This window comes from Babylonia areolata, chromosome 21, assembly GCF_041734735.1.
Source record: "Babylonia areolata isolate BAREFJ2019XMU chromosome 21, ASM4173473v1, whole genome shotgun sequence".
NCBI lineage: Eukaryota > Metazoa > Mollusca > Gastropoda > Neogastropoda > Buccinidae > Babylonia > Babylonia areolata.
Window position 1 is genome coordinate 42,412,999 of NC_134896.1, and position 13,145 is coordinate 42,426,143.

At 42.7% G+C, this 13,145-nt stretch overlaps 1 protein-coding gene across 1 annotated transcript; it reads right to left on the reverse strand.

The window, feature by feature from the left end:
- Positions 1-885: 885 nt before the first annotated feature.
- Positions 886-12,738, reverse strand: LOC143296628 (uncharacterized). Its single transcript, XM_076608658.1, has 5 exons — positions 12,506-12,738; positions 11,292-11,487; positions 9,213-10,279; positions 5,554-5,676; positions 886-1,044 (listed from the first exon to the last, which is right to left on the reverse strand). Exons 3-5 carry the CDS (start codon positions 10,191-10,193, stop codon positions 886-888), a joined length of 1,263 nt encoding a protein of 420 aa, XP_076464773.1. The 5' UTR covers positions 10,194-10,279; positions 11,292-11,487; positions 12,506-12,738.
- Positions 12,739-13,145: the final 407 nt, after the last annotated feature.

Sequence of the window (13,145 nt, forward strand, 5' to 3'; positions counted from 1 at the left end):
TTTTTCTTCTTTCTTTTTCCGTCTCGCCCGCCAATAGAAACAAGAATAAGAAAAAAAAAAACACGAACAAATAAACTGATATGAATCAAATCACACACACACACACACACACACACACACACACACACACACACACACACACACACACGTAGTGATTGACTAGTTGGTTTATTTTATTTCTTTTATATTCTTCTCCATTTTTCATTTTATTTATTTATTTATTTATTTATTTTAATATTAATCGAGGAGAGAGGAACAGGGTAAGTAGTGATGATTTAAGGCATGGGTGGGGTGGGGGAGACAATGGATATTCGTCTAAAATCACAAATGTGGATAGACGTTAAGCAAAAGAACACACACACACACACACACACACACACACACACACACACACGCATGATCGTGCACACACACATCCCCATGCATACGCCTTTACACACGTGCACACACGCATTCATACTTGCATGCTGTAAGAATGCATACACCAGTGGGTGTCTCTTTTGGCTTCCCCGGCTGTCCGGTCCTTTGGACTGGGGTACCCTTCCATTCTTTTCAGCACGGAGCAATGTTTCTTGGAGCAAATGTGATGAACAGTTAAATGTAGTTCTTCTGTAGGACATCAAAGTGGATAGAAGTGGCACATGGTTTTTCGTCAGTTTGCTTTTTGTTTTCTTCACCTGGAACCGTCGCTTTTCCAAGCAAGGGGTGTTATCCGCTTAACGACCACTCCATTATGAACACATTGCTGGTCTCCCTTTAACACATGCGGTTTTTCTCTCTCTCTCTCGCTTTCTCTCAACCACACACACACACACACACACACACACACACACACACACACACACACACACCTATGCGTGTGGGGTGTGTGTGGGGGGGTGGGGGTCAGGAATTGGCGGCATCATCAGCAGGAGGGGGGCGGGGCATGTGTGGGCAGACCGTGCTGTGGACGGCCATCAGGTCCTGCAAGGTTTCCCTCTCGTCACGCAGCCTCCGTACCTCCTGCCTCAACCTCTCCTGCCTCTCCTCCAGTCTGCACACGTGCTGCAACACACACACACACACACACACACACACACACACAACACACACACACACACATAACACACACAACACACACACACACACACACACACACACACACACACACACACACACACACACACACACACGTGTTAGTGACATTGGTGTTGTTGATTTTTGTTCTTAGTGTTGTTAATATCATTATGATTATCATCCAAATATTCTTGGCCCATTATTACTATTATTAATATTATTGTTGTTATCATCATCATCATCATCATCATCATCATCATCATCAACAGTTGTGGCAGCAGAAGAAGAAGAGGAAGTAGTAGTAGTAGTAGTAGTAGCAGCAGCAGCAGCAGCAGCAGCAGCAGCAGCAGCAGCAGAAGCAATAACAATAGCAGCAACATGGGAAGCAACAGCAGCAGTACCAGTTTGATGGGATATTCCTAACTCATATTTTCCCCACTCTCCTTTCATTATCTTTTTCATTACATAAAAATCTTTATGTTACAAATTAGTAGTAGTAGCAGCAGCAGCAGCAGCAGTAGTAGTAGTAGTAGTAGTAGTAGTAGTAGTAGCAGCAGCAGCAGTAGTAGTAGTAGCAGCAGCAGCAGTAGTGGTAGCAGTAGTAGTAGCAGCAGCAGTAGTAGTAGTAGTAGCAGCAGCAGCAGTAGTAGTAGTAGTAGCAGCAGCAGTAGTAGTAGCAGCAGCAGCAGTAGTAGTGTTAGTAGTACTAGTAGTAGCAGCAGCAGCAGCAGTAGTGGTAGTAGTAGTAGTAGTAGCAGCAGTAGTAGTATTAGTAGTAGCAGCAGCAGTAGTGGTAGTAGTAGCAGCAGCAGCAGCAGTAGTGGTAGTAGTAGTAGTAGTAGTAGCAGCAGCAGCAGCAGCAGCAGCAGTAGTAGCAGCAGCAGCAGCAGCAGCAGCAGTAGTAGTAGCAGCAGCAGCAGCAGTAGTGGTAGTAGTAGTAGCAGCAGCAGCAGCAGTAGTAGTAGTAGTAGCAGCAGCAGCAGCAGCAGTAGTGGTAGCAGTAGTAGTAATAGTAGTAGTAGCAGCAGCAGCAGCAGTAGTGGTAGTAGCAGCAGTAGTAGTAGCAGCAGCAGCAGCAGCAGCAGTAGTAGTAGCAGCAGCAGCAGTAGTAGTAGTAGCAGCAGCAGCAGCAGCAGTAGTAGTAGCAGCAGCAGCAGTAGTAGTAGTAATAGCAGCAGCAGCAGTAGTAGTAGTAGCAGCAGCAGCAGCAGTAGTAGTAGTAGCAGCAGCAGCAGCAGTAGTAGTAGTAATAGCAGCAGCAGCAGTAGTAGTAGCAGCAGCAGCAGTAGTAGTAGTAGTAGCAGCAGCAGCAGCAGTAGTAGTAGTAATAGCAGCAGCAGCAGCAGTAGTAGTAGTAGCAGCAGCAGCAGCAGTAGTAGTAGCAGCAGCAGTAGTAGTAGTAGCAGCAGCAGCAGCAGCAGCAGTAGTAGCAGCAGCAGCAGTAGTAGTAGTAGCAGCAGCAGCAGTAGTAGTAGTAGCAGCAGCAGTAGTAGTAGTAGCAGCAGCAGCAGCAGCAGCAGTAGTAGCAGCAGCAGCAGCAGCAGTAGTAGTAGTAGCAGCAGCAGCAGTAGTAGTAGTAGCAGCAGCAGCAGTAGTAGTAGCAGCAGCAGCAGCAGTAGTAGTAATAGCAGCAGCAGTAGTAGTAGCAGCAGCAGTAGTAGTAGTAGCAGCAGCAGCAGCAGTAGTAGTAGTAGTGCTCAGTCCGACACCAGATTGGACTTTAGCCAGATTTTTACACGTTTTCTTTTCTTATGATAGAAATATAATTCTTTGCTTTTCTATGATGCTGTTTTCCAATGTTCCCTTGATTTTTTTTCTCTCACTTTTTCAGATATTATGATGTTAATTTCCCCCAGCTGATTTTATTGTCGTTGTTGCCGTTGTTTCTTCTCCCTTCTCTTTATTCCTTTCTCGTCATTCTCCACATCCTCCTTTGTAATCTTCTTTCTCATCATTCTCCACATCCTTTGTAATCTTCTTTCTCATCATTCTCCACATCCTCCTTTGTAATCTTCTTTCTCATCATTCTCCACATCCTCCTTTGTAATCTTCTTTCTCATCATTCTCCACATCCTCCTTTGTAATCTTCTTTCTCATCATCTCCTTTTTTCTTTTCTTTTTCTTTGTTGTTGTTGTTGCTGTTGTTGTTTTTGGGGGGGTTGGGGGAGGGGAGGGTGAGTGGGGGGGGGTCGGGGGGGGGGGGGGTAGGCGTGAGAGAGCGAGCTTTGTGTGTCTCTGTGGGATGAGGGATGGGGGGGCAGGCGTGAGAGAGAGCTTTGTGTGTCTCTGTGTGTCTGTGGGATGAGGGAGGGGGGGAGGCGTGAGAGAGAGAGCTTTGTGTGTCTCTGTGTGTCTGTGGAATGAGGGAGGGGGGGAGGCGTGAGAGAGAGAGCTTTGTGTGTCTCTGTGTGTCTGTGGGATGAGGGAGGGGGGGGGGCGTGAGAGAGAGAGCTTTGTGTGTCTCTGTGTGTCTGTGGGATGAGGGAGGGGGGGAGGCGTGAGAGAGAGAGAGCTTTGTGTGTCTCTGTGTGTCTGTGGGATGAGGGACGGGGTGGGGGGGGGGCGTGAGAGAGAGAGCTTTGTGTGTCTCTGTGCGTCTGTGGGATGAGGGAGGGGGGGGAGGCGTGAGAGAGAGAGCTTTGTGTGTCTCTGTGTGTCTGTGGGATGAGGGAGGGGGGGGGCGTGAGAGAGAGAGCTTTGTGTGCGTCTGTGGGATGAGGGAGGGGGGGCGTGAGAGAGAGAGCTTTGTGTGTCTCTGCGTGTCTGTGGGATGAGGGAGGGGGGGCGTGAGAGAGAGAGCTTTGTGTGTCCCCGTGTGTCTGTGGGATGAGGGAGGGGGTGGAGGTATGAGAGAGAGCTTTGTGTGTCTCTGTGTGTCTGTGGGATGAGGGAGGGGGTGGGGCGTGAGAGAGAGAGCTTTGTGTGTCTCTGTGTGTCTGTGGGATGAGGGAGGGGGGGGGGCGTGAGAGAGAGAGCTTTGTGTGTCTCTGTGTGTGTGTGGGATGAGGGAGGGGGTGGGGCGTGAGAGAGAGAGCTTTGTGTGTCTCTGTGTGTGTGTGGGATGAGGAAAGGGGGGAGGCGTGAGAGAGAGAGCTTTGTGTGTCCCTGTGTGTCTGTGGGATGAGTGTAGGGAGTGAGAAAGAAAATTTTCCCTCACTAAAGCATTATTTGAGTAAAAGCTTCTCTCTCTCTCTCTCTCTCTCTCTCTCTCTCTCTCTCTCTCTCTCTCTCTCTCTAATCCACAGTTAGCTAAAGATTTCCGTTTCACAGGACCAACTGATATGTATTCCATTTTCAGATCAGTGACACAGGACCAACTGATATGTATTCCATTTTCAGATCAGTGAAACAGGACCAACTGATATGTATTCCATTTTCAGATCAGTGACACAGGACCAACTGATATGTATTCTATTTTCAGATCAGTGACACAGGACCAACTGATATGTATTCCATTTTCAGATCAGTGAAACAGGACCAACTGATATGTATTCCATTTTCAGATCAGTGACACAGGACCAACTGATATGTATTCCATTTTCAGATGAGTGAAACAGGACCAACTGATATGTATTCCATTATCAGATCAGTGACACAGGACCAACTGATATGTATTCCATTTTCAGATGAGTGAAACAGGACCAACTGATATGTATTCCATTTTCAGATCAGTGACACAGGACCAACTGATATGTATTCCATTTTCAGATCAGTGACACAGGACCAACTGATATGTATTCCATTTTCAGATCAGTGACACAGGACCAACTGATATGTATTCTATTTTCAGATCAGTGACACAGGACCAACTGATATGTATTCCATTTTCAGATCAGTGACACAGGACCAACTGATATGTATTCCATTTTCAGATGAGTGAAACAGGACCAACTGATATGTATTCCATTTTCAGATGAGTGAAACAGGACCAACTGATATGTATTCCATTTTCAGATCAGTGACACAGGACCAACTGATATGTATTCCATTTTCAGATGAGTGACACAGGACCAACTGATATGTATTCCATTTTCAGATGAGTGAAACAGGACCAACTGATATGTATTCCATTTTCAGATCAGTGACACAGGACCAACTGATATGTATTCCATTTTCAGATCAGTGACACAGGACCAACTGATATGTATTCCATTTTCAGATCAGTGACACAGGACCAACTGATATGTATTCTATTTTCAGATCAGTGACACAGGACCAACTGATATGTATTCCATTTTCAGATCAGTGACACAGGACCAACTGATATGTATTCCATTTTCAGATGAGTGAAACAGGACCAACTGATATGTATTCCATTTTCAGATCAGTGACACAGGACCAACTGATATGTATTCCATTTTCAGATCAGTGACACAGGACCAACTGATATGTATTCTATTTTCAGATCAGTGACACAGGACCAACTGATATGTATTCTATTTTCAGAGCAGTGACACAGGACCCCGACGCGGAGAAAGAGAGAGTAGCCGTCCTTACTTGTTCCAGTTTCTCTCTCCTGTCCCGTTTCTTGTCTCTGGATTTCTGGGCTGCCAAACGGTTCTTCTCTCTCTTCTCCTGCAACTTGACACGGTCTTCAATGTCTTGGTCGTCCTCCTCCGTCTGCCAAAAGTACGAATAATTAGACTGAATTATTAATGAATTCATTCATTCATCAGTAAGATAGAACGATAAAATAAAACAAAATGAAATGCTGTGAAACGAAATTAAAAGAGAAACAAGATAGGCAAGGCCTTCAATACTCACTTGTGATACACTTTAAAAAAAAAAAATCCAAGCTTTTTATGTATTGAGTATAATTTCAAAATGTAATGTTTAAGATGAGAAAGATCAGTTTAAAGCAAATCAAGTCCCCTAGCATTAATTACAGAGTAATTTCCCTTTTTTACTATCTGCACCAAAACGTTTGCAAAATAAATAAACTTCCATGCTTAGCAAAAGAAGTTCCTGTTTGAACAAAAAATGATATTAATGACTGCTCTTGCTGTTGGGTCAGAATATCAGATCAAAGTGCCATGTTTAGAGAATACAAAAAATATAAATATAACAGTAAATGCAGTTTGCATATAATTAGGCTTCTTTTTCTTCTTCTTTTTTTGTGTGTGCCCATCTCAGAAGTGCAATATTGTTTTAAACAAGATGACTGGAAAGAACTGAATTTTTCCTATTTTTATGCCTAATTTGGTGTCAACTGACAAAGTATTTGCAGAGAAAATGTCAATGTTAAAGTTTACCACGGACACACAGACACACACACACACACATAGACAACCGAACACCGGGTTAAAACATAGACTCACTTTGTTTACACGAGTGAGTCAATAAAATGAAATAAGAATGAAATGAAACCAGTTAAGATAAGATAAAGTAGTATGAAATGGAGAGGAAAAAAAACAAGATTAAATCAGTAAAACCAACAAAATGATGTGAAATGAAGTAGAAGAAAATAAAATGAAATTCATATTACAGAGTGAAAGACAGGTAGTGGGAGGGGCGTGAAAGACACAGTCAGAAAAAGAAATAACAAGAAAGGCAAGGCTTTAAGACACACTTGTGATACACTTTTTAAAAAATCCAAGTTTTTATGTATTGAGTATAATGCATTTACTGTTATATTTATATTTTTTGTATTCTCTAAACTTGGCACTTTGATCTGATATTCGACCCAACAAAGGATCTGTCATTGTTATCATTTTTTGTTCAAACAGGAACTTCTTTTGCTAAGCATGGAAGTTTTATTTATTACAAACGTTTTGGTGAAGATAGCAGAACAAGGGAAATTACTCTGCTGGGAACTTAGTTTGCTTTAAACTGATCTTTCTCATCTTAAACATTATATTTTGAAATTATACTCAATACATAAAAAGCTTGGATTTTTTTTAAAAAGTGCATCACAAGTGAGTCTTGAAGGCCTTGCCTCTCTTGTTTCAAAATGTAATGTTTAAGATGAGAAAGATCAGTTTAAAGCAAATTAACTCCACTAGCATTACAGAGTAATTTCCCCTTTTTACTATCTGAACCAAAACGTTTGCAAAATAAATAAAAATTCCATGCTTAGCAAAAGAAGTTCCTGTTTGAACAAAAAATGATAATAATGACTGTTAAAGCTGTTGGGTCAGAATATCGGATCAAAGTGCCAAGTTTAGAGAATACAAAAAATATAAATATAACAGTAAATGCAGTTTGCATATAATTAGGCTTCATTCTTTATTTTTTTGTGCCAATCCCAGAAGCGCAATATTGTTTTAAACAAGATGACTGGAAAGAACTGGATTTTTCCTATTTTTATGCCAAATTTGGTGTCAACTGACAAAGTAGTTGCAGAGAAAATGTCAATGTTAAAGTTTACCACGGACACACAGACACACAGACACACACACACACACACACACACACAGACAACCGAACACCGGGTTAAAACATAGACTCACTTTGTTTACACAAGTGAGTCAAAAAATAAGTCATAAGAGTTCCAACTAAAGAAAACATCTGTAAAGTGAGTGTCGTAAGAGTTCCAACTAAAGAAAACATCTGTAAAGTGAGTGTCATAAGAGTTCCAACTAAAGAAAACATCTGTAAAGCGAGTGTCGTAAGAATTCAAACTAAAGAAAACATCTGTAAAGTGAGTGTCGTAAGTGAGTGTTGTAAGAATTCCAACTAAAGAAAGCATCTGTAAAGTGAGTGTCATAAGAGTTCCAACTAAAGAAAACATCTGTAAAGTGAGTGTTGTAAGAGTTCCAACTAAAGAAAACATCTGTAAAGTGAGTGTTGTAAGAGTTCCAACTAAAGAAAACATCTGTAAAGTGAGTGTCATAAGAGTTCCAACTAAAGAAAACATCTGTAAAGTGAGTGTTGTAAGAGTTCCAACTAAAGAAAACATCTGTAAAGTGAGTGTCGTAAGTGAGTTTCGGAAGAGTTAAAACTAAAGAAAATATCTGTAAAGTGACTGAGTGAGATAGGTGTAAGAACAGTTCTGCGACTCACTGAAGGGGGACAACTGGTTCTGAACCTCGCTCTATTTATCGATTTGTTGTTAATCATCCCTCAAATATATGGATTGCTACCGATGCTGGCTGGCTCGTAGGCATAGTATTTGTATTAAAAATCGTGTTGCTTTAAGCTGAATATAAAAAAGCGCCTGCGAAATGTTGATAAATGAACGGATATATAAGATCAGATACAAGTTTGTTGTCTGTAAACGTTGGAAAACTTGTCTTTTTTTTAGTCCGAATACATATAACATTAAACACATAAAGCACAATGACTTTTAGAACATGAACATCCATGAAAATATGCTATACAACAACTAAAGTAATAAAATGTATGTTGATTAGGTAGAAAAGCTACATATCTTTGACACTGAAATATAAGATAAGCTAAACACGTGTACAGAGCAATCACTCAAATAGATTTATGAAGATTATTATAATAGTTTTATGATTAAAATTAATGAAGACCACAAAAGAAATCATGTCCCATAACACATTAATCAAATAATAAATACATGATTAAACAAATAAATAAATCAATAAAATGAATTAAACATGCAATGAAATAAAACAAGATAATATAAATGATAAATAACTCATCAACTCACATACACACCCTGGGGATGGCGAAGACACACAAACTATAATTAGATAATAAAGTGAGTGAGTGAGTGAGTGAGAAAGAGGGTGGGGGATGGGAGGGTGGAGGAGGGAGCAGGACAGAAACATGGAAAGTGAAATAAAGTGAATGAAAATGGTCATCTGTAAGTGGCAGTAAAGGGTGACAGAGAGAGGATGACATGTGAGAAAGAGAACTGACGGCAGACGCTACTAGCTGTTCCTGTTTATCGCTGTAAAGCGGCAAATGAGCCAGGCAAAACCAAAGAAAAACTCAAACACAAAACAACACTTCCCAACATACTTGACGCCCTTACCCCCCCCCCCCCCCCCCCCCCCCCCCCCCCCCCCCCCCCCCACCCCCTCCCCGTCCCCCCTCCGCATCATCCCCTCTCAAAAAAAAAAGAACAAAAAAAAAAAAGAATAAACAAATAAAACAAAATACTACTACTGCTACTACTACTAACAATGATAACAGCAAAACCTCAACACCAACACCATCACAATACAACAACCCGACCCACGACGTACCGAATGCACTGTCATCAACGATGACGGAGAAGATGACACAGACCGCGGCGGCAAACCCCTAGTGACGTCACTGTCTTGGCTGGATGACGCAACGCTGCTCGTGGATCGCGACCTGGTCTGCACATCTCCCCTCGCCTGCTCCTCCTTCTCCTTATCCTCACGATGGCCGCCCACGCATGAAGAGACAGTGTTACTATTCTTTGACCGCAACTTCCATTTCAACAAAGATTTCAGCCTGGCACTCTGCTGATTTCCTGACGCCCCCTCCCCCGAAGGATCGGACGAAGTTGACGCCTGCTGGGAAGTCAGACTCCGCAGGTCAGTACTGCGGCTACTGCTGCTGCTGCCCCAGTTCCTCGACCCTTCTTGCGACCAGAAGTCTGCCGACACTCCACCACCACCACTACAAGACTGCCGCAGACCTAATGATGACGACGATGATGATGATGATGACGATGATGCTGATGATGCTGATGTTGATGATGGTGCCGACGTAGTCTGATGCCTCGAGTCTGATAACACAGAGTGTGGAACTTCAAAGCGGCCACCAAGGTCTTGCGCAGAACTGTCACACCGTTCTTGCACAACTAGGTTGACAGGAAAGAAGCTGGAGCTGCCATGGACCGCTATCAAGTGAGCCCCGTAAACGTTGGCGAGGTCGACCCTTGCGTTTGCTCGCGAAGCGCTGTGTCCTTGACCGAGCTCGCGTGAGGTACCAGGGTTGTCCCCGGAAGCAAATTCGTCTTCTTCAGCGTGATCACCGGCTGACGTCACTTCTTGGGATGACGTCATTTCGATGACGTCTTCCACCCAGGAGGAGTTCTGTGGGGACATGTCAGGGTCGCTGTACAAGTGCTGGCTGACCTCGTCCTGGAGGTGCTCCGCAGCTTCCAGGCAGGCCTCGAGGTCAAGATCATCACGTGCGGTGACGTCGTCATCCCTGTGCCATTGCCGCCTCTCGTCCTCCCCCTCTGACGTCATGCTGACTGTGGGACCTGTGTTGTTCACGTGTCATCAAAATCTGAGATGCGGATTACGTTGTTGGTTTTGTTGGTAATTCTGTTTACCTGGGGGGGAAAACGCTTATTGACGTACCCTTTATTTTACAATTTTCATATCCCTTATTTCGCAACCACACAAATGTAATGATCATAACTATTATCATAGATTCAATGAAATTATCAAGTGATTCTGAAATGCAGTGAAACAGGACATTTCTTTTTCCATTATTTTCAGTGAACAATGAAAGCCTATAACCTTTAACCTCCCATCAAATAAAGTTTCTGCCCTATACTCAAGCATTTTTAGGCTTCCATTTTGATCATTTTCTTGGAAGGAGTGTACTTTTTGTTTCGGGTGAGACCACAGCTAACTGTGGCCCCTGTAAGGCTTTTTTTAGGGTGCGGGGGCTGGTGGGGGAGGAGGGGGTACGATCCAGAGGAGAAGGGGAAGGGCGCAGGGATTCAAAGCTGAATATTTTCTTTTTTTCAATGCACAGCAAACCAAAAATGTAGCTTTACCGATTTTTGGAATGTGGGGAATGCCAAATCAGTTTGGTTGGTTCTGATAAAATTTAATGATGTCACCTTAAATGTACAATGCTGCATCACCATACTGGAGCACCTCCAGTAGGAACCACTCCATATTTATGTACATGTAACTTATAATCATGCCTTTGAATGTAAATTTTCATAGCCACTGTATCATAAGTAATGTTAGTGTGCTCAAGGATGTTGTACTTCGTGCGAATGTTTCCACCTGTGTATTTATCAGGCAAACTCTAGATACCACGTATGAAGTAAAACTTGACAATAATGTTGAACAATATAACAGAAGCAGTTTTATCAGCTGTATTACACAGTTTTCAAAGCTTTCTTCGCGTGTATTATTTTTGTAAAACAATAAACATCATATTATCTGTCTCTACATGTGTCACATCTCATAACAAATCGAGTTGTGCATGCTTTAACCCCCTCCTTGCTCTCCCACCCCATTCAGCCAGACAGCGGTGCGGGTTGTGCTGATTGCATGTGGGTTTCGTTCTGTCTCAGTTCAAGCTGCCACTGAACTGAGATTAACCTTTCTTTGCTTCACAGCGACAGGATTCTGGGCTTTTCGCCCGCAGCTGTCACAGGAAGCAGTCGTGCCTGTCGTGTCTCTGCAGAGCTGTTTGCCCGGGTTCTGCATTCAGTAGTGAAGATCTTTTTTTTTCTCCGAGCGGCTTCCGTTCTTCTGAGTTCGGTGTTCTTCCAGCCTTCTGGTAGTTGTACCTCGTCTGGAAGGTAAGAGGAGACTGTAAAGACAGTTCTCGCCGTGTGTTTGTCTGTTCGTCTTGTGTTCATGTGCGTGAAGAGGGAGAGAGAGAGAGAGAGAGAGAGAGAGAGAGAGAGAGAGAGAGAGAGAGAGATGGGAGTTAAAATAAGAAAATCATTGTTACTGTTTTATGTGGATTGTAGGATGTGCACGTATTTCAAGTATAAGTTTTATAAGAATGTGATGACATGATTAATTACGTGTATTGAAAGAGTTCAACCATTAAAATCTAGATTTATTAAGTTTTCCTTGTGAACCTCTCAGTCGTTTATTAGTTTCACACACACACACACACACACACACACACACACACACACACACACACAGAGATATATATATATATATGGGGGGTATAGTCGCATTATATATGATACATAAACTAGGATGTCCGACTGCCCCCTTTATCCTTTTCCGTCATGTATCTTTGCTTCTTGGGTGTGGCTTTGTAGTCAGCCTTTGAAACCTTGTTAATTGAGAGTAAGACTTTAATATGTCAGTTCTTTCTTGAATCCCTTAACTGGTCAAAACTGCAATATTCTTGTCTTGTGTTGGGGAAGGGGGGTCAATCCGAACTTTTGTAAGATTTGGTTATTGACCAACTGTTGGCTAGATATACTTGTGTATTGTTAATCTGAGGAGGGGAGTTGTTTTGTTTTGTTTGTTTGTTTGTTTGTGTGTTTAATCTGCACATATTCTTCTCGCTATTTACATGCATGTACCCATCGATTTGCCAAATCAGGAGAGAAAAACAGAAAGCATGAAGAAAGATAATGATGGGAATTCAAAGTAATTGTCACGATCAGGAATTGTAGGTTATATACCTTGCATTCATGTTGTAATTATAGCCTTTAAAAAACGATAGTGAACAATGTCAGAGGTTAGTCTATTGATAAGCCACAATATCACTCTCCATGCAGTTACCTCGGCAAACCGGCAGGCAAAATCGTCACAATCACACACACTGACATTCTGTCGCTTACCTCAAAAACCGATGCTCCAACACAGGCCTAATGCCGGTGAACTGACGACAGTAATATCCATTGTACCACTCAGAGAACTTCAATGAAAAGTTTAACGGCGCAAAAATCCCTCAAAACTCAATGAGCCACGTGCATACATATTCCTTTCTCTGTGAGTTGCGCGCGCGTGTGTGTGTGTGAGCGTGTATGTGTGTATGATTGAGTGTGTCCGATTAAAAAAAGCACGCGGTCATGTGTTCGAGAGTGCAAACCGAGTGTTGCAACCGGCTTCCGTTTTGGCGTGAATGGAGATCCCAAACACGCTTGCTAAAAATGGAAGTCGACTCATCACGCGGCGCTGTGGCTGTTGCGATACGAACTGTGGTGATTGCTTAACTTGTCCCCTCTCTGTCCTCCCTCCCTCCTCCATTCCGTCATGCACCCCTTCCTTCATCTTTTCCTCCTAAATCCTTTTTCTCCTTTCCCCTGTTATTTTTTTTCTACTTCTTCCTTTCTATTCCTTTTCAGTTATTCTTGTTTCAGTGTTATCATTTTCCTCCTTCTCTTTGCCTTTGTTGTTGTTGCTGGTGCTGTTGAATCTTTACATGTCAGGTTTGGCAGGTTCGTTGTTGATAAAAATTTAACCGGTGCAGGCCTACAG

What these genes read in the sequence shown, in the direction of transcription:
- LOC143296628 (XM_076608658.1), bottom strand. Translation starts at nt 10,193, where the DNA reads ATGACGTCAGAGGGGGAGGACGAGAGGCGGCAATGGCACAGGGATGAC. An exon ending in CGTTGATGACAGTGCATTCG is followed by an intron (nt 5,677 to 9,212) that starts GTACGTCGTGGG and finishes TACTTTTGGCAG; the next exon opens with ACGGAGGAGGACGACCAAGA. An exon ending in GGAGAGAGAAACTGGAACAA is followed by an intron (nt 1,045 to 5,553) that starts GTAAGGACGGCT and finishes TGTGTGTTGCAG; the next exon opens with CACGTGTGCAGACTGGAGGA.